The sequence below is a fragment of the Mercenaria mercenaria genome, chromosome 5, assembly GCF_021730395.1.
Source record: "Mercenaria mercenaria strain notata chromosome 5, MADL_Memer_1, whole genome shotgun sequence".
NCBI classification, from domain to species: domain Eukaryota; kingdom Metazoa; phylum Mollusca; class Bivalvia; order Venerida; family Veneridae; genus Mercenaria; species Mercenaria mercenaria.
Genome location: NC_069365.1, coordinates 66,042,314 through 66,067,279, shown reverse-complemented (window position 1 = coordinate 66,067,279; position 24,966 = coordinate 66,042,314). Strand labels below are relative to the sequence as shown.

General features: G+C 35.0%; 4 protein-coding genes across 4 annotated transcripts in view; 2 read left to right on the top strand and 2 right to left on the bottom strand.

The window, feature by feature from the left end:
* LOC123557463 (AP-4 complex subunit epsilon-1-like) overlaps positions 1-24,966 on the top strand; it is a 204,765-nt gene that overhangs the window by 39,413 nt on the left and 140,386 nt on the right. The gene's annotated exons all lie outside the window — the stretch shown is intronic.
* On the bottom strand, positions 6,377-13,676 carry LOC123557465 (proline-rich transmembrane protein 1-like). Its single transcript, XM_045348929.2, has 4 exons — positions 13,466-13,676; positions 10,891-11,132; positions 9,420-9,557; positions 6,377-7,165 (listed from the first exon to the last, which is right to left on the bottom strand). Exons 1-4 carry the CDS (start codon positions 13,485-13,487, stop codon positions 7,010-7,012), a joined length of 558 nt encoding a protein of 185 aa, XP_045204864.2. The 5' UTR covers positions 13,488-13,676; the 3' UTR covers positions 6,377-7,009.
* LOC123559089 (transforming growth factor-beta-induced protein ig-h3-like) lies at positions 15,490-20,375 on the bottom strand. The gene is made up of 6 exons (XM_045350908.2): positions 20,153-20,375; positions 19,044-19,261; positions 17,804-17,990; positions 17,270-17,368; positions 15,952-16,065; positions 15,490-15,650 (listed from the first exon to the last, which is right to left on the bottom strand). The coding sequence occupies exons 1-6, from the start codon at positions 20,292-20,294 to the stop codon at positions 15,517-15,519; spliced, it is 894 nt and encodes a 297-aa protein (XP_045206843.2). The 5' UTR covers positions 20,295-20,375; the 3' UTR covers positions 15,490-15,516.
* LOC123559088 (transforming growth factor-beta-induced protein ig-h3-like) lies at positions 20,642-23,880 on the top strand. Its single transcript, XM_045350906.2, has 6 exons — positions 20,642-20,883; positions 21,122-21,330; positions 21,860-22,055; positions 22,520-22,624; positions 23,016-23,129; positions 23,706-23,880. The coding sequence occupies exons 1-6, from the start codon at positions 20,730-20,732 to the stop codon at positions 23,831-23,833; spliced, it is 906 nt and encodes a 301-aa protein (XP_045206841.2). The 5' UTR covers positions 20,642-20,729; the 3' UTR covers positions 23,834-23,880.

The following is a 24,966-nucleotide window of genomic DNA, read 5'->3' as shown; positions in this document are numbered from 1 at the left end:
ATGAGGCTGGTCTCTGCACTTTTGAATTTGAAGGTCACACTATAAGGGATAGCCAAAAGCAAAGGACTGAATCACATAGCGTATGCAGTCAATTTGTTGATGGCATGGTCAAAAACCTTAATTCCAGATTTTCTGACAACAGTGATGGGGCTGTTCTTACCTCCATGAGCAATGTATTTGATCCTTTGCTCAAGGTCTGTGACGTATTTGGTGACCTAGATACTGTCTCTGAGTATCTAGATACCATTGGGTTTGAGGGGTCTAGGTCAGAACTCACTAGCTTTGCTAACTTTGCCAGAGCCAGCCATAACAATGGCAATAAGTCTGTTACTGACATCACTTCAGTGGCAAATTCGGCTATTAAAAATAAGGACTCTTTTCCAGCATCTGCTGAAGTAGCTGAAAGATTGTTAGTGCTGCCTGTGTCAACAGCTGACTGCGAGCGTGGGTGCAGCAAGCAGAACATTATTAAAACTTCCTTAAGAAATGGACTAAGTGAGTCAAACTTGGACAATTTGATGACTATTTCAATTGATGGACCTGAGATGTCCAAATTTGACTTTAAAAGTGCGTTTAAAATGTGGTCAAGCAAGAAGACACGCCGTATTCTTCAGTGATGGATTGACTTTCAAAGACTGTGATTAAGTGAATATTATGTGATAAAAACAATGAGATAGCTTTCAGAGAATGTGAATACTTGAAGAGATTGACTTGTGATTGTTATAATTTAAGTTACAAAAAGATGTTAAATTCATACTGATACAATGTAGTTGAGTTGATGATTAAATATTTATTTATTGAAAATTAAATGAAGTACTTTAAATCACATACAGATTTGTTTTCAAAAATGAACAGTTTGTATGTCTTACAAGTAAAGAGTGAATTTGAAATGTTATCCCAGGTTGGTTTTAACAAATTAACCAACATAGGACAACATTTTAAAATACACTTTTTGCTTTGGAGGTATACATACTTTCATTTTCCAGGTAATATGTTCTCAAAATGAATAGTTTGTATGTCTTTAAAAGTTAGGAATGAATTTGAAATGTAATCCTGTATTGGTTTTACCAAGGTTACCAACACAGGACTATATTTTAAAATACAAAACTTGTTTTAAAGGTATACACACTTTCATTCAAAAGTCCCCCTATATAGCTAAAATATCACCATTTGCTTACGGGAAGTGAAAAAATTTTCAACGCGCCGCGGGAAGGGAAGCCTCTCCAGCACCCTCCCCATCGTTCCTGAAAAAACAGGTGGCTCCAACTTTTTTCAGCTCAGTGTGTGCCCTGGTTAATTCTCTGAAACACTACAGTAAGGCATTGTCACAGTGTTAATTCTCTAAAACATTGCAGTACGACATTGCGTTAATTCTCTGAAACATTGCGTTAATTCTCTGAAACATTGCAGTACGACATTGCGTTAATTCTCTGAAACATTGCGTTAATTCTCTGAAACATTACAGTAAGGCATTGTCACAGCGTTAATTCTCTGAAACATTGCAGTACGACATTGCGTTAATTCTCTGAAACATTGCGTTAATTCTCTGAAACATTACAGTAAGGCATTGCGTTAATTCTCTGAAACATTGCGTTAATTCTCTGAAACATTACAGTAAGGCATTGTCACAGTGTTAATTCTCTGAAACATTACAGCACGTCATTGCGTTAATTCTCTGAAACATGCGTTAATCTCTGAAACATTACACTAAGACATTGCGTTAATTCTCTGAGACATGCGTTAATTCTCTGAAACATTACAGTAAGGCATTGTCACAGTGTTAATTCTCCGAAACATTACAGCACGACATTGCGTTAATCCTCTGAAACATTACAGTAAGGCATTGTGACAGTGTTAATTCTCCGAAACATTACAGCACGACATTGCGTTAATTCTCTGAAACATTACAGTAAGACATTGAGTTAATTCTCTGAAACAGTAAAGTAAGACGTTGTATTACGACATCTGATATATAATGTATGGCCTATCAATCTTTAAAAGAGTGAAGACGTTACTATCTGCTATACTATGCATTTTGCTTTATAATATATTCTAATATGTTTGTTTCTGTTACAGCATGCTTACGCTAAAATGACGTCACGTTAACGGGCGATTATGTCAATGTTTTTGTTGCAACCAAAAACGAGCGCTACTATACTTTATCTTATGCTTTGCATAAAAGATATATAAGAATCGAAATAGTGTATAGCAAAATCATGTTTTACTTAGATTAATACACTCAGTATCGGCTATAGGTTGCCAGAATAATTATTCGGGCTACGCCCTCGTGAAATTATTCTGCGGACGTGAAACCCCTTTTTCTTGTATTAATAACGTTAAAACACAATTTTCTATACTTTACTTTTTAATTTCACAATGAAATAATGCGTATTCACATTATTATTCAACATAATAAAGAGTTACAAAGGGTGACAAAATAAATAATGCAAATTAATTATGATACACGTTATTATTCTTTATATCGTCCAGATTTAAAAAAATGTATGTATGAATATGATTATAAAATTATCTTATAGAATATCAATAACAAAATCAAATCAGACTTGCATAAATAAAATTGCAGTTAGCTATTACTCCTGTGGTGTATTTTATTTTGTCAGTACTCTTTATTATTATCATCATTTGATAGTCTGAACAAATCAAATCCAGGAAGATCGGTACTTTGACCGAGTGCCAGTGGTAGCACAGTATATGAATAGGTATGCAAACCGGAGTGTAAATCAAAGGCTTGAGCAGACTGATGGGTGCGAGTTTTTGGCATATTCCTTTCCTGTGATATTCCATTGATTGTTAAAGTTACTGCTACTCGTTGACACATCAGATGAGGCAGAGAATGACTGCATTTACATATTGTCTGTTAACAAATGCAATTGCATTAAACCTTTCAGAGGACACGTTTTATCTCAAGAAAAGAAGCGAACAGATCAAATGTGGATAAAAAATAATAACAAAGCCAACATAATAATTAATTATCCACTCGTCCACAAATGTATAAAAATCATGCTTACATGTGTATGCTGTGCTATAAATAGCACACTAATGAATGATTATTGTGCCATCAAATTACTGTACGTACCAATTCGAACACCAAATGTTTAAGTATTACCATAAAACATCAGCAATAATAAATCAGTTTGGAATGTAATGATCCATCAGTCCGACGAAAAGATAACATCTACATTGTACGTTTTAAATACAACCAGTAGAATCAACATGCAGTGATTTTTTTATCACTGGTGGCATGCTTGTGTTGATTTTTTTAAATATAGTTAGTTTGACATAATTTTAGTCCATATCAGCTACCCGAGTCAAGCAACAAAGGGGTAGTTGTGACTGAAATATATATATAAACGCCAACTTTCGCAAAATTATTCACTATTCATATTACGAAACAGTTTGCTTAAAATCCAAATGGAAAATATGGCATTCTTTAAGGGAAAATATAATTGTTTTGGCTAGGGGAAACATCCTGTATTCGGCTGTTAAAAGTAGCAAAAAAATTGAAACAGACGATTCAGGCCTAGTCCACCCCGCACAAATAAATCTGTTTGTACTGATTTACCAAACCGAACGGTTATCCTAAATCATTAATTCATCAGACCAACGGGAACTATGTGAGACCTCCTGAGGATGAATCAGAAACCTACATAATCTAAACTGCAGCTAGTTCTTGAATTTTTTATCATTTATAAATCTTAAATAATTTAAATGGTCAGTTTGACATGTAACAAGTCAGTTTTGTAACCAGGGCTTGACCTTTACTTTATCATTGATAATTCATCCGCATTGCTCATGAATATAACTATTTGATGTTGCGCAGAAATTAAGATGTTGTTAGAAATAAAATAAGCATCACTAGTATCTGAATTCAGAATGTTAGTTTTAACTTTGGAAGAGGGAAAACCCGCCTCCAAAAAGCTGTGAACTTTCTATTAAATGTCACTTTACATTAAATCTTTATTTTAGGATTTGGATTATAATTCTTTAGCATTTTATTTACACATTTCTAAATACCACCAAATCTTGTATATGGTAAATATAACTTTACTTTAGCGCTTTAAAATTGCTTATTTTTGTTCTGTTACATTTCGCCCACTCCCTAAATGAAAAATATCTTCAGTCCAGATATTTAACCGCTAGACTACGGAGTCAACTAAAGAGTAACAGGCGGTTCTCAATGAAGTATTTAAATCCTTCAGTAAAATAGAAAAAGTGGAAACTCCACAGGTATCCCGAGTTCGGTTAGTAACCGGAAAGTTGGCCGCCTTCTTTAACCTTGTGTTTTATACTTTTTGCTATTCAGACGCAATTCAAACAGTTAAAAGCAAAAGGAATTAAATCCACAGTTAAGTGATTTATGGCTTTGTATGTATAGTGATTACTTATTCTTTACCGTTTCAGAGTTCAAGTCATTCGTGGGTGATTAATTTGTCGATGGGAAAACTTACAAGAAGCGTGATGAAGCCATTGATTGTTGGGTTCGTTCGTTTGTATATATAAACAAAGCTTGTAGTTGGGAAAACCTTTTTAGTTGTGGAGGTTGTTATATCCACTCGACGTACCCTAAGACACGAGTTCATATTTTGGAATCAGTCTGCGCTCTTCTTGGTGTAACGACGGTCATCTATTTTACAGATAGATATGGACATGGTCCAATACATAGTTCTGACTAAAAGACATTGGCTAGATGAATTGCGTTTATGATCTACAATTATATATACATGTTGCTTCCAATTGGAACTCTCTTATTCTAATTAACATTTGTTTCTTTAATGCAAAGGTACATTGTAGTATTAATAAGCCTAGCTGTGATATAAATATGTGTTTTACTTATGTGAAACTACAATTTTTTTGTTACCAAACTACTGAATGTTTTAGCTTTGAGATTTGTGTAAATTGTTTTAATATGTGATAAATGTCATTTGTAACTTGTATATGTATATGTGTGTTTTCTATCTATCTATCTATCTATCTATCTATCTTTCTTTTTTTCTTGTTTAATATTAATTATGTTCTTAAAACTTCACAAACAAACTTACAACTTGTGACTGTGGATTGGCTCTACTATTACCAAGGTTACGTGTGCGGCTAATATCATTCTGTCCAGAAAAGCTGGTCTGATGTCTAGATCTTCCATAATTTGTAGGGGTTGACGACCACCAATCGTATTTCTGGAAGGCGATTGATAAGAAGCGTTTGATCCACGGATTGTCTGTATGGGTTGACGACCAGGTGAAACCTTGTATTTTTAATGCATTAAGGTTGCTTGTACATTTCAAATGAAACCGAACAATCTTAGAGAGAAATGTTTTTCTTAACTGTTAGTAGTTAGTTAGTAGTTAACAAAATTTAGTTATGCAGAGCTTTTGCATGCGCTGAAAAATGTCCACTTCACGAATTACCGCTAGTATGGCTATTCGCATTGCAAACAAAGTCGACACAATGTTAGGAATAAAGATTTTGACTTTTTCTGCCTCATTCTTTTTCATATCCTGCAAAACTTAAAAGCAAAAATTTAAAAGATGTTGATGTTTTATACCAGAAGAGAAAGGTCGAAATTTGTATCAAATTTTACCGTATTTTCGGGTGTTTTTGTCAAAAAAGCTCTATTAGTAATACAAGTTTAGTTCAAAAATATTGTTTTGGGCATTCAATATGTATGAATGGTTTACGGACAGTTAGGAATGTAAGTTTATACCATTTGAACGATTATTGCCCTTTTCTGAATTTCATTTTTGCATTTAGTTTGTGTGGGTGGAGAGCGATTAGGTAAATGTAACACGCACTTCCTGCGAGAAAGAGCTGGGGAATCTGAGATAACGTATTACTATTTATATAGTACCAGCATTGCAGGCAGCTGGATAGTGTGAATTAGATGATGCTAGAATGATACACTGCAGTCTTGTTTAACCTTTAACCCTACCCTGCTAAATTTCTAAAATTAACTTGTTCATCTTTCATTTGGACAGTACCATTAACTGTTAAAATAGGGCTGACCAAAATTAATGGCGAACAGTGCAGACCATGGTCAGACTGCATGGATGTGCAGGCTGATCTTGGTCTGCACTGGTCACGCTAAAGGTTAAGCAAAACTATCATAAGTTACGAGTTTGCTTGTATCCTAAAACTTATTTACGTACTTTTATTAGGATCTTCGACAACGTGGAAATGCCAGTAGTATAGTTCTATTTTGAGGACAGCAACGCTTTTGCCGAACTGATTATACATGTGTGTATTAAACTGTAAACAACAATCGCGCTGACTATAATACCATGATCTCGTCACCTATTATACATTTTAGTTATGAAAAAGTATGCCTAATGGTTTTGCTATTGTACAAAACGAACCTGAAACATGAGTAAAAGACTTTTATTACTCGAAAATTATATGGCAATAGCAACAGCAAAAACATATAAGCATCGAAGGAAATAAATAGAATGTTGACCTTTGTATACCTATGTTTGTAAAGTATTCAGATAAGTTGAACACCTTCCGTATAATATGGGAAACAAATTTACTAAAATATTATATCAATTTATTTCCAGTTTTAATGTTGCAATAATTATATAATCAATGTAAGAAGTATCTAGAAAACTGTTAGTGTTCTTCACACAATATTTGCTAGTTAGAATAGGAAACAATTTAATTTACTTAAAATCCCTTGAATTTAATTAAAGACAATTATAACACTATGAAGGATAGGAGTTGTGTTTTATACGAAGCAGGTGATAAAAAATTAACAAAGAACATGAAAAATCATGGGCAAAGTGTTTTTAATGGGGAAAGTGTTAAAAATGTCAATGAGGAAACTACACCTAAAATTTACACGAAAACATTTACACGTGTAGATACTTTATCAGATTTTTTTCAATATTAAGAATAAATATCATACACACTTCCTACATGTAAAATGTTTGCATCGCCCAGATATTAAATCTGTTTATGTATGAAATGTTTTTTCGTGGTTTTTTTTTCAACCACAGGAAAGCTAATAGCCATTCTTCGATAACATGCCACTAGTGTACATGATATAGAACACGATTCCAATTATGCCAAGGACTACACTAACAATCATGAGGTTCCTCGAGTAGTTCGACATTATCTTGGCATCTTTCATCTGCCCTTTATCCGCCAGAGAGTTTGCCTATAAACAAACAATATCATTCTACATCTGTTTGTATCATTTCCTACTATTATTTCCTTGATAATATCTACTATAATATTACTTTCGATTATTCCCTTCATAATATATCAACTATAATATTACTTTCGATTATTACCCTCATAATACATCTACTATAATATTACTTTCGATTATTCCCCTCATAATATATCTACTATAATATTACTTTCGATTATTCCCCTCATAATAAAGCAACTATAATATTACTTCTATTATCCCTCATAATATATCTACTATATATACTTTCTAGTATTCCTATATAACTTTCGTTTTCCTCATAATATATCAACTATAATATTACTTTCTATTATTCCCCTCATAATATATCTACATAATATTACTTTCTATTATTCCTCATAATTATCAATTATAATATACTTTCGATTATTCCCTCATAATATATCTACTATAATATTACTTTCGATTATTCCCCTCATAATATATCTATATAATATTACTTTCGATTATTCCCCTCATAATAAAGCAACTATAATATTACTTTCTATTATTCCCCTCATAATATATCTACTATAATATTACTTTCTATTATTCCCTTCATAATTACTTTCGATTATTCCCCTCATAATATATCTACTATAATATTACTTTCGATTATTCCCCTCATAATAAAGCAACTATAATATTACTTTCGATTATTCCCCTCATAATACATCTACTATAATATTACTTTCGATTATTCCCCTCATAATATATCTACTATAATATTACTTTCGATTATTCCCCTCATAATAAAGCAACTATAATATTACTTTCGATTATTCCCCTCATAATATATCTACTATAATATTACTTTCTATTATTCCCTTCATAATTACTTTCGATTATTCCCCTCATAATATATCTACTATAATATTACTTTCGATTATTCCCCTCATAATATATCAACTATAATATTACTTTCTATTATTCCCCTCATAATATATCAATTATAATATGACTTTCGATTATTCCCCTCATAATATATCTACTATAATATTACTTTCTATTATTCCCTTCATAATTACTTTCGATTATTCCCCTCATAATATATCTACTATAATATTACTTTCGATTATTCCCCTCATAATATATCAACTATAATATTACTTTCTATTATTCCCCTCATAATATATCAATTATAATATGACTTTCGATTATTCCCCTCATAATATATCTACTATAATATTACTTTCGATTATTCCCCTCATAATAAAGCAACTATAATATTACTTTCTATTATTCCCCTCATAATATATCTACTATAATATTACTTTCTATTATTCCCTTCATAATTACTTTCGATTATTCCCTTCATAATATATCAACTATAATATTACTTTCGATTATTCCCCTCATAATATATCAACTATAATATTACTTTCTATCATTCCCCTCATAATATATCAACTATAATATTACTTTCTATTATTCCCCTCATAATATATCAACTATAATATTACTTTCTATTATTCCCCTCATAATATATCTACTATAATATTACTTTCTATTATTCCCCTCATAATACATCTACTATAATATTACTTTCGATTATTCCCCTCATAATATATCAACTATACTAGTGCTTTCTATTACTGCCCTCATAATATATCTACTATAATATTACTTTCGATTATTCCCCTCATAATATATCAACTATAATATTACTTTCGATTATTCCCCTCATAATATATCAACTATAATATTACTTTCTATTATTCCCCTCATAATATATCTACTATAATATTCCTTTCTATTATTCCCCTCATAATACATCTACTATAATATTACTTTCGATTATTCCCCTCATAATATATCAACTATAATAGTGCTTTCTATAACTGCCCTCATAATATATCTACTATAATAGTACTTTCGATTATTCCCCTCATAATATATCAACTATACTATTGCTTTATATTACTGCCCTCATAATATATCTACTATAATATTACTTTCTATTATTCCCCTCATAATATGTCTTATATAATATAACTTTCGATTATTCCCCTCATAATATATCTACTATTATTTCTATTATTTCCTGCACAATCATTCTACATGTCCTGTCTGTTATTTCCCACAAAATCATAATGAATACGCAATGTGAAATAAAACCATATTATATTTTCCTAAAAACAATGTAAGGATGCAATTATCGTGGTATTAGATATTTTTAATGACCTATTTCTAATTTCCCTAATAAAAACATAGTTACCATGATGGCAAAATAAATAGCAACAAGTCCTGTCGGCCAAAAACAACAAAAGCATGCCAACAGTGATGGACATAGGTAGTCAGCTGGTCTTTGTTGATTAACAATAATACATGGTATCTGTCCTGGCTGAGTTACAATCTGCAAAAGACAAAACAAAAATGTAAAGAACAACATTAACTAAGCATATATTTGATGCACTACGCTATGATTTCATTTAAAGCAGATTACTAAATTAAATGAAAAAGGTAAAAGCAATATGTTAAACACATGCTTGAATCCTATTTAATATAGGGGCCTCCGTGGCCGAGTGGTTAAGGTCGCTGACTTCAAATCACTTGCCCCTCATCGATGTGGGTTCGAGCCTCACGCGGGGCGTTGGATTCTTCGCGTGAGGAAGCCATCCAGCTGACTTACGGAAGGTTGGTGGTTCTACCCAGGTGCCCGCTCGTGATGGTATAATGCACGGAGTGACACCTGGGGTCTTCCTCCACCATTAAAGCTGGAAAGTCGCCATATGACCTATCATGTGTCGGTGCGACGTTAAATCTAAAAAAAATCATAAAAGATAATAGGTAAGGGTAGATTTCCCGGAAGCAAAGAGCACCTAAAACACAGCCTCATAGCCACGCATTAGCAAAGTAGGCCCACAACAAATAGAAGCTGTAATGGAAAAATATTACAGACGGGTTGCTTCAAACATCTAACAAGTACATATTACTTTATGTGAAATATAGATGGGGGGGGGGGCGTAGTCTTAAAATGGTGGGGTTGGGGAGGAATTTGAAGGGGAAAGAAGAACAAAGATGAAAATACAAAGGGAATGCTATGTTTCTTTAATAACAGTCACACTACAACGTAAACCACAAAAGCGCAGACACTTATGTACCAAAATCAAACACACAACCATATCCAATTAAATAACATAGAAAACAGTAGGGCACCGTTTTAGACTCACAATCACACAAACGCACCCATATAAGCAGGAAATAACAAGTCTGACTAGGCCTATCGCCACCTTTTTATATTCTAACGCATATTATAAAAATGACCCTTATTTTGAGTGGAGTATTTTGCCTTTTTCGTTCAGTGAAAATCATGTCCTTGTTGTAAGTACCTACATGCCAAGATTTAGTGCAATATTTCAATTTTGTCTAGTTATTGAGAGGAAGTCATTTTTCATTTTTAGTAACAGAGAAACAGAGAATTTGATCTGGACCCAAGTGGCCCAAATAAAATTTGCATATGTTTTCTATAAACCAACATTGGTGATAATATAATTGCATTTATGGTTTTGTAAATGTGATCTTGACCTTGATATCACTGACCCAAATGACATCTCAACGCTCTTTTTTATTTAAAAAATGTACGTCCACCACAAGGCTGCTGGTAAAGCATTAACTGGACAAAAAAGGCATATCCAAACTATTTCAACACGAAAACTAATTGTTTAAAAATCCGGTAATAGTCTTACCACTTGAGAAGTACCGTTGCCGGGAATTCCCGTTTGTTGTGTATTTGGAATCGACGCAGGAATGCTGATTTGTTGATTGTACAAATTGTTCATTGGAACAGACTGGTACCCGGGCGGGTACGAGTACCCGCCCAGTTGATGTTCGTGAACCAGTTGGTAGGCAGGAGGCTGTGAGATACTTCCTAGTCCAGGTTGAAAATTTAATCTTACTTCATCGGAAGGCGGTGGGTCAGTCTTTGAATCTAAGAATGAAAATAATATGCTAAGTGGATAAGCATCGATGTCTTTTAGACAAAGAGAGAAGAAGGTAAATCATGTCAACTTTATCCCATCCTATTGGAGTTACATCTTTCTTTCTAGATATATTGATAGACTGCCCGTCCGCTTAGCCCAGTAGAGAGAGCGTTGGTCTACGGAACACGGGGTCGCGAGTTCGGTCCCCGAGCGGGGCGTATGTTCTCCGTGACGATTTGATAAAAGACACTGTGTCTGAAATCATTCGTCCGCCACCTCTGATAATCCATGTGGGGAAGTTGGCTATTACTTGCGGAGAACAGGTTTGTACTGGTAAAGAATCCAGGAACACTGGTTAGGTTAACTGCCCGCCGTTACGTGACTGAAATACTGTTGAAAACGGCGTTAAACCTAAAACAAACAAACAAACAAACATTGATAGACTACCCGAATATAGATCATTACCTGGCAACACTGGTACAGTGCCGTATGTTAGAGTATATGTTTATGCGTGTTGAGGTAGGTGGGGTTAAACATACGATTGACTTTTAATCTGTGCATATGACGTCATTTGGGGTAAATGTGTCATGTGGCGTTCATAATACGTGTTTCCGTGCTTGAACTCAGTGTTCTTATGTTTTCTGGTCCTTCGGGACCCTGGAGTCTATTCAATATATATGTGTAATAGAAATCCGCTTGCAGCCGGTGTTGGGAGGGGTGAGATGTCTTGCAAAGTTTATTTACCTACCCAGAACAGACTCATTCAAGTCTGCTGCTGATTGGTTTGGTTGCATTCTATGCTTCCAAAAGAATCTCATAGATTTTATCAACTATCACAACTAAGTGGTGGCAGTAGAATATATCCCCGTACTTTGTCTTACTGATTTTATATCATGAAATCCATTCAATGTGTATCAGAAATCCGCTTAAGACCCTGAGGTGACATCCAACACTTTTATTTTTGATGTTACATGTTTAGCTCATCTGATTTTTGAGAGAAAAAAGATGAGTTATTGTCATCACTTGATCGGCATCGGCGTCGGCGTTGCCTGGTTAAGTTTTATGTTTAGCTCAGCTTTTCTCCTAAACTATCAAAGCTATTGCTTTAAAACTTGCAACACTTGTTCACCACCATGAGCTGACTCTGTACAGCAAGAAACATAACTCCCTCCTGCTTTTTGCAAAAATTATGGCCACATTTGGACTTAGAAAAGCTTGCAACACTTGTTCACCATCATTAATTGACTCTGTACAGCAAGAAACATAACTCTATTCTGCTTTTTGCCAGAATCATGGCCCCTTTTGGACTTAGAAAATCAAATTTCTTGGTTAAGTTTTGTGTTATGGTCAGCTTTTCTCCTAAACTATCAAAGCTATTGCTTTAAAACTAGCAACACTTGTTCACCATCATTAGCTGACTCTGTACAGGAAGAAACATAACTCCATCCAGCTTTTTGCAAGAATTATGGCCCCTTTTGGACTTAGAAAATATCAGATTATTTAGTTCAATTTTATGTTTAGGTCAGCTTTTATCCTAAACTATCAAAGCTATTGCTTTAAAACAAAACTTGCAACACTTGTTCATCATTATAAGCTGACTCTATACAGCAAGAAACATAACTCCATTCAGCATTTTGCAAGAATTATGGCCCCTTTTGGACTTAAAAAATATCAGATTTCTTTGTTAAGTTTTGCGTTTAGGTAAACTTTTCTCCTTTACGGTCAAAGTTATTGCTTTAAATCTTGGAGCAGTTATTTGCCGTTAAAAGCTGACACTGCACAGTAAGTACCGTAACTCTGCATTGCTTTTTGCAAGAATTATGGCACCTTTTGGACTAAGGAAATCATGGGTAGGTCAATATTTCTATTATACAGAGACAATTAAACAAATCAGACGAGCGTCTGCACCCGCAAGGCTGTGCTTTTGTTTTTTAATTTCATAAAAATGTAATAACATTTCATAAATACGAGATAAACACTTAAAATAAAATTCTCAAATTCCACCTTAGGGACACCGTACTAGAGGATCTGTGATACATAGTGTCAAGGTTTTCTGACACAAAGGACTATTTATAGAACCATTCGAAACCGAAACAACAGATATATGACAATATTTTTTTTTATTGTTTTCACATTACGTCAGCCATATCTCATAACGTTAACGTTTCAGGATCTTATTTCTGTCAGACCGGTTGGTGCTAAATTACAACTTAAAAGCTTTGATCGAAATCTAGGAACAAAATTTTTTCACATTTTAACTTAATATACTTAAATAAAGAAGCTCTGCAAGTTTCATTTGTTTATAAACATCAAAATATAAGCAACAAGTAACTTTACATACCACACTGGTTTTCCGTATTCATTTCGAAAAGGTTTCAGTCCGATTTATTTGAATAGAGATTATCTATTTCCTGCTTATTGTGTATTTCATACACGACGTGTAATTTTAAAAAGAATCGTTTAAATAATGAACTTCCTTCGTTGACATTTACATGTCATGTAATCTTCTTAATGGAAAATTATACACCCGCTACATTACAAATACAAATCATGGTATTGTCGCGGGAGTTATTTTATCCGTGGTAGTAATTAAATCTTAGACAATTGTACTTTGCATTGATTTTCTACACTTATTTAAAGACCCACCAAAACACCTAGAGACATATTTTTTTCTCCTCACATAAATTTCATTAAATCGTTCTGATAATACATAGCTATACTAGAAGACGACAGTTGGACAATTTAGGCCCTTTCTGAATTAATATATTTTCAAAACTTCATCAGACAATGTTTTTTCAGTATAGTTTTAAAAAAGAAACATAAGTTACTAATGACCTCACACTGTAGAAACAAAGTGTGGTAAAAATTTAACGAAATACTTCAAGTACTGTGCATACTTCTACATTAATTCAATAAAATGTAAAGCCATTAAAACATGATATTGGCCTTACACATGCCACTTTGAATTTGTAACTAGATATGTGTATTTCTCAATTTGTTCACAAAAGAGTGCAATTATTCTGTGCTGGATCTTAAACAATATCAAAACACTTTATATGTACAGTTTACAAATTCCATGTTCGCAATTCGTTAATCGTTAATCATTAATTGTGCCCGCGACAAAATATCTTTTTCATACGGAAGATCAGGTCTGATCCCCGGTCCTTACATAACTCAAGATCTATTCAGAAACTCTTCCAAGAACTTAAACTCTGGTGATTTTAATAATATCGAATCTCAACTGAAAGATTTTCTTAAGAATAACACTACTCGTCTGCAAAATCATTATTTAATCAGGCATCCCTTTTCTTCAGCACAATCCACATAGTTGAATATTTAAGCAAGAAAAATATACAATGTGCATAATAGCTCCACAGTTCTACCTGACATATTATAAATCTATAATTTATAAATAAGCAATTATTTTCACGTATGTAATGGACGTATCACGGTTGGTGTAATATGTTTAATCCTAGGAAGATAATTTGAAAACTCTTGGTAGAGAACTAGATGATACTAAATACCAATTATCAAAGCCCTAGGCTCTGTGGTTTTGGACCAAACGATTTTCAAAGTTTTTCCCTGTATAAGTTTATGAAAACCATGTGACCCACAAGTTTCATCAAAATTAACCCGGCGGTTAAGGAGAAGATGTTGTTTAAATAAAAGTGTGAAAGGACGGACGGACGGACGCCGGACGGTGAGTGATCACAATAGGTTATCTAAAAGTGCATGGAACGCATTCTGACTATTCCTTTCATTGTTAAATGTCACGAGTCGTTCGATTCACCCAACTATTTATAAAATGAGGTAAAATATGCATTTTTGCATCAATCAATTTCGACGAAAAACAAAATCCGTCTTTAAACGGTTCCTAGGTCGTCGTTCTTGCAAATGTCTTTTAAAAAATGGTTTTCCAGACCGCCTACTTACTGCCGATTGAAACATAATGTCTACGCAGCCATATGCGCGTATTAAATATTATTCACGCTGTATTTGCCAGTTTTCTTACCGTGTGTTTCTACAGTGACGATTTCCGCCATTTATTCCCACATTCTAGTGAATGATCTGTTATTTACGGTGTTCTGTTGGGGCCGTCGCAGTCTCGCGTTGTCGTCCTAGGGGCGAAATCGCGAAAACGCGATATTTTTACGCGAAAACGCGATACTTTCACACGAAAACACGAAGCTATAAAGCGAAAACACGAAACAAAAAATATCGCGTTTTCGCGAATTCGCCCTTAGGACGACAACGCGAAACTGCGATGGCCCCAACGGAACACCGTAGTTATTGGAGCATGTTTGTGTTACCGGATATACACGGTGGACGATGTCGAAAGCTTTCGAGATAAAACAAAATAAAACATTGGCGAATTGGAAGACATTTATTTGATTATGGTTTCAAATTGGCAATTGCTGATTTAAGTGAGCTTGGAAGAAGAACGTGATTAATGACGTGGATCACTCCATTTGTTGCACTGATATCCTTTTGAGTTACACGTGCACCATCAACACTCACTTGGTATCCTGAAATTATAATAGAAATACTTGTGCGGAGAAACTAAAAGCTATACATATTATTTTTGTAATTTTCCCATTATTTTATGTTATCTCTACGATACCATTACCTCGTTTTAAACTTAAATCAGTCTCAGCACATCTTTCGCAATCGTACTAAATGCTCAGTCTTCAAATTAGGAGGACAAAAGTCCTTAGACTAAAGTATTTTAGACAAACCATCTCACGATCTCTTGATTTAACAACAGGGAGAGATGCAATAAAGGCTACTTAAAAAAAATATTTTTACTATGGTGTATTGCACATGTACCTCCAAACGAAGCTGTAAGTCTCTCGCGATCTACATCCTCTAGTGTGTGCAGTGCTCCTGAATGCATACCCGTGCTGTACAGAGTACCATGTATAACGTGGTAGAGAAGGATTGCTGAAATGGCAGAATTTGTAACAATTAGAAATGAAAAGCTTGACAGAGACTAATCACCAAATATATAAATAATAATTTAAAAAAAAAAATATAGCTCTGCGGGACGCAAAAAAAAATGTTTTTAAAGGGAAGACATGTTCCGTTTTGATAGTACTTAGTTACTGAAAAAATCTCTTTATGTTGTTTTACTTTAGATGTTAAATATTATTCATTGTCAATGGATTATTTACTGTCTGTAAATATGTTTTGTACTTTGTTTAGACTTATTCATTTGTATCAGAGAAATTTAAACTTGTTCGATCTTAAATAAGTCTTATTACTTAAAAACAGTCTAATACAAGGGGTTGTGCTCGATTTGACATTTCAAAATTGTAGATTCAAAAGAGTTGAATATTTCAGCCCATTTCGTCAAATATAACAGTTTGCGAAATGGTTGTTTCCTTAAATCGTGAATAATTTTTGAAAACGGTCAAAGTTCACTTGTATACAGAGCTCAATTATTTGTTTAAGAAAGCTACAGTCACACATACGGATATGTCCGTGCGTTGAGGTATGGTGCAGATAGGATTAGTCTGTGGGGGTATACGGAGCAGTACGTCTTAGTACGGGGGAAATGGTGAGAAACAGGAAACAAACAAAACAATAAAGGACGCGAACAAGTACGGATAGGTACGAGGTACTACGTTGAATTTCGTTTTACTGCGCCTTGCAACTTGCCCAGCGCACGGACGGGTCTGCGGTAAACTACGTTGAACTATGCTAAATACCCCAGTCACACATACGGTGCGGATAGCTACGTCTAGCCACGGATAGAAACGTAGTAATCCGTATCGATCCGTACCTGAGCCGTACCTTAAAGTATTAATCCGTATCAATTCGTACCAATCCGTACGGCTCAGGTACGGATTGATACGGATTACTACGTTTCTATCCGTGGCTAGACGTAGCTATCCGCGCCGTATGTGTGACTGGGGTATAAAGGATTGCTTAAGTGAACATTTTTGTTGTTTGTTTGTTGAGTACAACTTCGTATACACTTAACAAAATTTTTGACCAGCCACTTTCAACTCGAAAATATTTTTTGCATGCTTCATCTGTATTTTCTTGAGACCCCAAAATTACCACTTGCAGACTAAGATAATTCAAGCTAGTGCGAGAATGAACGAAAGAATTATGAGTGATGACAGAAAAATAACTTCATTACACTGTAGAAGATCTGTTTCTCCGAGAAGTGCCTGTATGGTGTCATTTCCAAGTAGGGCAAATGCAGCATCCGTCGGTGCAAAAAGTGTGTAAGGTCCCTCTGAAATAATTATAGTTTCGTCTTTAAACTTGAAGACTTGAGCAAATGTTACACATTAACGTTCTAACCTTATTTTTTATATTTTGATGATTACAATAAAGTTAATGTTCAGGCAGTACATACGATGAACTGAAGAAATAAACAAAGTTTGTAGAACCTTCCCTTAAGTGGTTTGCCACACTCAAATACCGTATATTTAACAGATGGCCTAGGCTAAATATCCTAAGTCATAAATCGATGCGTTTAAGGTGATCAATAGATTCTTTCTTAGTACTAAAAAAGTATACAATTACAATTACTACTTATTTATAATGTTGTAGCCTAGAACGCGCTCAATTAGCGTAACTTTTTATCTATAATAACTAATAGATGAAAGCGTGACGATAAGCCCATTTAGCATTCAAGTGAAACAACATGAAATTCAATTTGTAGAACCTGTTAAAGCACTGGTCAATCCAGCTGCGTCAACTGCAGCTTTCAGAGTGGTAAGATCAGAGTTGGTGGACAGAATGTCGGCAATGGTTCCCGTCGGTGCCATCATAACTTTATCTACTATGTGCACGATACCATTGCTTGCTCTGTAGTTAGCACCGATCACACGTGCACCTTCAACAGCTATGTGCTGGAAAAAACATAATTCACGTCAAAAATGTACATTGGAATAATAAATTTATACTGACATGTACACGATACTACATCAGGCTATATTACATGTACAAAAATCAGCATCAGTAAGTCGAGATTTTTGGGATATATGACTCCATAAGTATACAGGTTAATGGGTTAAGTCCAGTCTGTGTAATAAGCAAGTAATTAGACAGGCACATTTAAAGGGCCAGCAGATTGACATTACATCAATCCCACAGGCTCTATGTTTACTGTAGTCTTTAGAATTCTTGGTCTTGATGCATTTTCCTATTATGTGACTTCTGATTATAACGGTGGCTCGTTTCTGCTATATCGCGATGTCGTGTTGGCGTCCCGCCAGAACTACAACACGACAGCCAGATACATCATTATTATCATGTTGGCACCACCGCCTGTATGACAACACGAGCACACGGCAAAAGTAGAGCGACGACACACGACGGCACAACAAATAATTGTGTCGGTGTTTCGCTTTCAGGTTGACATGCGCTTAACGGAAGTAAATCAAAGTGAGTACGTGTCACTTACTACACCAAGATCCTATTCTTTTCATTTTATTTAATGTGGCAGACTAAGTCATTTTCTGTTAACATCAGGGTGACATTTATCGGCTATTTAGATCCTTCTGCGTATGTGAACATAGGAATTCAAAACAACGACGGGTCGCCTGTCGCGTACGGCAGTACGACAACACAACAGAATACTACTTGATCGTGTCCTCGTGTTGCCGCTTTGCACCCCCCACAGGAGCGCCAACACGAAAACAATATTTATTGTACTGTCATGTTGTCGTTCTGGTACCAGAATGACAGTACGATATGGCAAAACCGGTCCACCATAACTTACTATCACGACTCAATGAATATTCCTTATTGTTATCGTTGTTATGTTTAAATGAAGTTATAATTGTTAAATATCAATTCAAATTTTCGCTATGATGTGTCAGTATTTCACAGGGATTACAAAAATAAACAAAGTTCGAGGTAAGAAAAGTTGTTCAAATTGTATGCGTCGTCAGCGATACTACCTTGTTATACATGTAATAGTTGACTCGTATCTTTTGTTGTGACAAGCTATCCAACATCATCTCGTTCACCGTAAGGTTGCTTGAGTCATAGATTCCGGACACCACATGATATTTGAGAATTTCAGCAAGTTTTGTAGGGTCACTCTTCAAGGCAGCCAACGTACTTGAACCCAGCCTACGAAATGCTGTTTCACTTGGTGCGAAAACCGTGAATGGACCTGTTATGTAAAAATAAAAAATCAGTGTCGCCATGGACACACTGCAACGCTAATATAATGTAAGTCTTGTATTTTTGTAAAGAACGTCATACATTGTACTTTCGTATGATTCGACGGACGAAAAGAATGCCAGTGTAGAACAGCATGTAGGACAAAACATTAAAATCAAGAAAGAACCCGAGCGTTCAATTCTAAGCCGATGCAAATGTTCATAAAGACGCTGTGTCAAAAAAAAACAGATCTGAAGTCCGTCGTCTTCAATAGGACGTAACTAAGTACTTGCGAGGAACTGGGCAATTCAGGACAGCTAAATCCTACTAAAACAGCATTTATCCAATATACAGATTAACTGACCGCCGTGACATTGTAAAATACTACTAAAATAGCGTTAATCCCATAGACAGGTTACCTGACCGCCGTAAAATATAACTAAATGTTACAAATGATACTAAAACAGCGTTTATCCAATATACAGATTTACTGACCGCCTTGACATTATAAAATACTAACTAAAACAGCGTTAATTCCATACACAGATTAACTGACCGTCGTTACTTAACACACGTGAATAGGTAGGGAATGGTGTATTATACGTGTCATTGTGAGAAATTAATCACGACCGCCATGGCTGATTGATTAAGATCGCTGTCGGACTGCGTATCACTTGCACCTCGCCGATGTACGTTCGAAACCTCACTTGGGGTGTAGAGTTGTTGGTCGATGGCTCTACCCAGGTACCTGGGGTCTTCTTCCAGCATCAAGAGCAGTGAAGTGGCCATATGAGCTATAATTAATAATATGTCGGTGAAATGTTTATCCCAACAATGCAAACAAATTCGACATTGATTAAAATTAGTTATGTTTTTCACAAACCTCGTGTTTAACACATACCTTCTCCTGAGAGAGCGGTCTCCAACCCAGCCAACTGTATAAGGCTAACCAATGTGGCTTCTCTTCTTGCTTTTAGAACATCTACTACTGTTGCAGATAGGGCTCCTGCTACACAGGCGAAAAATATCAAAATCTTCGCCATTTTTGTGGCTCTTGTTCTACAATATCGAATCTAATAACGACTGAACTCTTAAAACTGTGGCCAAGTTGAAAAGTCTTATCTCTTCGATATGTCTGTAAATGGAAAGGCAATGATGTAATACATATGCTGATAGGGCAATGTCATAGATAACAGACGAAACAATATCAACTAACAAATTGAGAAAGGAGGTCCAAGAAAGGGTAACCTTCCGATAAGTTGTATAACCAAGTACTAATTCGTTTTTTGTAAATACGATAGAACGGTTTTATACCTTGAAATGGCCTCTTTTAACCATTGGAACCATGTGGCTCTATCACGTTTTACAAAATTCTGACGGAGCTGTCTTACCTGTTATCACTTTTTAACTCTGTTAGCGAGGTCGAAAAAGCTTTAGGTCTATCACTTAAAATTTTTGACCGCCTTGAGAAACGAAAAATGATCGGACTGAAAACGGTGTTTCTTTTTGTAAACGCTTTGGCGTTTTCAGCAGCGCTTTCTAACATTGTAGATTCTTTAACAGCAAATAACGCCACAACTTTAGTAAATCTAATCGACCAGGCAGGGCTCACGGATACGCTGAAAAATAAAGGTGAGTTCTTCATTGTACTGGAATTTGCTTTGTTGAACTGGCCGCCATTTTATAATTTCTCTTATGTTTTATAACCGAAATCATCTGTATATAAGCGATCTGTTGTATTTCGCAGTGTTTTACTTAAATTGTGTTAATAAATGTATATCAGCAGTACTGTTAATATTGTAAGAAGCAAGTTAATATGCCTACATTTTTGTAGTCGTTATGTATGGTAAACCTTTTTTCATTCCTAAAGGGCCTTTCACAATATTTGCACCAACAAATGCGGCTATTGGTAAAGTACCAGCAGCAGATCTTCAGGCTTTGAGTGGTGATGCTAATGCTTTGCAAAATGTCTTATTGTACCATGTGGTAAATGGAGACATATTTTCCTGGGATCTAAGGACAGGGGAGCGACTGACAAGCCTTAACAATCACACAATAAGAGTGTATAGCAGCGGCGGAGTAAGTGTACACAATTTAGTGCCTCTGTCCATTCATTATCTATATAGAAGGCTGTTTTGCGAAGTCGATATTTGAATGAATTAACTGAGATTCAAGAGCGACCCATTTCATATTCCATATGTCGTTATGAAAGATGATTTTCAAAATTTTGTGTTTAACAGCTCATTTTAAGACCGTTTTCTGTTTGATCTTAAAATATACGTTAATACATAGTAATATAAGTAGCCGCATTATGCAACATGTAGACATTAGTTAGCTTAGTTTAGTTTAGTAACCAATTTGTTTTAGCTCGGTTATGATAAACGCTTCAAAGTAATTTGCACCACTCCTGGGTCCGCTTCCCGAAAAAACCAACACTGGTGACATATTAGAAGGTGATGTCGTGACACCAACGGAGCTCGAACCAAGAAACCCTTATTTAAGTAGTCGACCCCAAAAGGTGTAACTAGTCTGACGCCTTCGAATAAAAGTCATTTTATAAAGGCATTGCAGTTCTAAAATAATACTGAAATGGTTCTGGTTATTGTAGAAACACTACTTCAATCAGGCGCTGGCTGTAGTGGAAGAGATACAGGCATCAAATGGTGTAATCTATTTGATTGATGAGGTTCTCAATGTACCTGAAGGAACTATTTGGGATATTTTGAACAACCCAGACTATAATCTTACTGAGTTTGCTAATGCCGCACAGCACGCTCGTTTAGATTCAATGTTCAAGCAAGTTTGTGAGTATTTTTAATATTAAGGTTATCTTGCATGTTTAGAAATAATCTGGTTCCATGTCCTATAATGGTTCCCATTCAAAATAGCTTCCAAATATTTTTCGAAGTTCGCAGGGCACCAGTCTAGTTTTAAAAAAAATCCATTTCTGTACTCCGAGTACAGTCTTTATTCTACGTTATCGCGTCATATCTTCCGGTTTGTCAAAAGTGCTGAACTACCTAGCTTTATATATGTTAAATATAACACCGTGCGCTTTTAAAATTATACGTTCGCATTTACTTTTGTTGTGCAATGAAAAGTCTGATTTTTCGATATGAGCAAATTTATTTTCCTTTGTAATTACGTCCATTTAAAAAAATATCAGTATATGTTTATTTAAAAAGCAACCCTTCAAAGCGAAATTGCAATATGTCATGGAATGACAGTCCTACTTGAAAATTCTAAAACGTCAAATATTTATTTCCAGCAAGTACAAGCCGTTACACCGTCTTTGCTCCCATGAACTCAGCTTTCCAGAGCTTGCCAACATCTCTCGTCAACAAGATATTGTCTAGCATTACATACGGAAGATGTGAGTGGAAACCATTATACTTCATTATTATATAAATGTCTCCAAAGGATGTAATGACTTCAAAGGTTATACTGAAAACATCAGGCGAAGGTAATATAATTAACAAATAGTCAAGGCCTTCAAGTGGTTTATCGTGTAGTTTACCACGGTTCAGAGTTCAGATCCGTAGGGTTAAATACTGAAGCATCTGAACGATGAACCGTGGTAAATTATATGATAAATCACAAGAATGCATGTTAGAATGAGCTTTTTATGAGCTACGCACAGATGTGCGTATTGAAGCCTTACATTATTATTGGTTAAAGTCAAATTCTATGTTACTTTAAAATCAACTTGAATATTCTGAAACGTTTTGGAAATAAATGTTTAGACCATGATATCTTGCTTTCAGATATTGTAGATTATCACACTCATCGAGGAACACTTCACGCCTCTAGCCTTGCTAAGGATGGATCAGTGTCTACGTTACATACCGGCCATGTTATCACCATTTCCCATGATGCCAGTAAGTAAAATACATGTATATCCAGAAATGGTTTAGGCATACTTATGTAAGATTACAGAAAACGTGCTCAAAGATTGTGTTAACTTAATTTGATAACTGTCCCGGTGATCCACCGGTTAGGACAGTTACACTGTCTGAAAATTAGACCGCCTTGATGTGTCTAACACTTAAGTGAATAATTCGTCTTGATTTGTCTATATCGTTGTGTACACTGTGGTTTGACCTATATGTGACATAATCGTGAGCGAAATGTCGCATACTTATATATTATTATGACAAACTGCAGAACCTAAAAGAAAGTTTAACCATTCAGTCAAACGCACGATTTCAGACTTAGAAGGAACAAGGTAAAGCCCTTAACAGTCGGTGGATGACTTTCTAGTACTTTATTTTTGTCTGAAACCCTTTCCGACTGAATCTGCTTGCGATGTCTGCGAAGCATGCTTATGAAATAAGAAATGTATCTGTATTTGAATATATGAATAGCCTGTATTTGTAAAGTACGTATAAACAGTGGAATTTGGCATTATTTTTATAACAAAATACCGGGTTGACCGTTCCTTTTATTTTCTTCAGACACCGGTGAACCTCTCCTCAACAAACTGGCACATGTGGTTATTCAGGACATTGAAGCTGAAAATGGAGTGGTGCACGTGATTACACACGTGCTGATACCGTCATCACTCGCAGGAATCGTCGGTTGATATGTCTTTGTTGACTATTTGACAAAAATAAAACAGACTGAGTAATAGTTATAATAGTTGTATTACTTGGAGTACACACACGCACGTACGCATGCACGCACATAAACACAGCATGCACACTAACATAATTAAATATATATACTTGTAAGAGGCATGAACCCTGAAGGCTATTGTATATACATTGTATGTCAATAATGACATGGTTCAAACGCGTCATTGAGGCCATGTAAGGAAGAACTTAAAATGTATACATGCACATGTATATAATGAAAATATTTTAAATTCATTCTCCCTTTATAAGAATCCCTGAATGACTAGCAAACTCAGTTTTTGAGCAATATTCGTAAAACTTACCACAAGACCTTATTGTCCATTGTGACCACATTAGAGAGCCGAAAACACAGTAACACGAAAACTCAGCACATGAACTGTTTGTCGTATTTTCGTGTCGGCGTAGCGACAGCACGACAGTACGACAAATAAAGGGTGCCAACACGACATGTTCATACCCACAAACACGAAAACTCAACAAATAAATATGTCTATTTATTTGTCGAGTTTTCGTGTTGTCGTGTTTCGCCTCGCCAACACGACATGGCAGAAATCAGACTCAACAAGATAATCTCCGACATGTTCAATAATGAACAAAATTGTAGCAATAAGTACTGAGTTATGAGCCTTAATGTGATCAAAATTTATCATAGTTCACATTTTCAACACATTAGAAGTCATATATCTTGAGCAATCATATAATGTTAGATAGAATGGGTATGGCCACATGGGACAATTTATTTAAGTTGCAATTTTTAACATTGTAGACTAATTAGAGGACAAATTTCTTGAGCAAACGTGATAAAACTGAAAAGGTTTCAAAATAGACTGATTTCTCTATAAAAACCAAAGTTGTGGACCCTGCATTAAGCAGTCTTTACAGATTGGCAGAGTGTATTATGGCCAGAACATTTCATTTTGATCATTGGCAAGATTCTTTCAGTAAAATAGATTTATATATGATCTTTGAATAAGTCATAATAGCAAGGTTTACAAACAAGCGATCTGATTTTATTAGCAGTTTTCACGAAATAAACATAGAATGTATATGACCGTATATGACCATAAGATCACAAACAAGT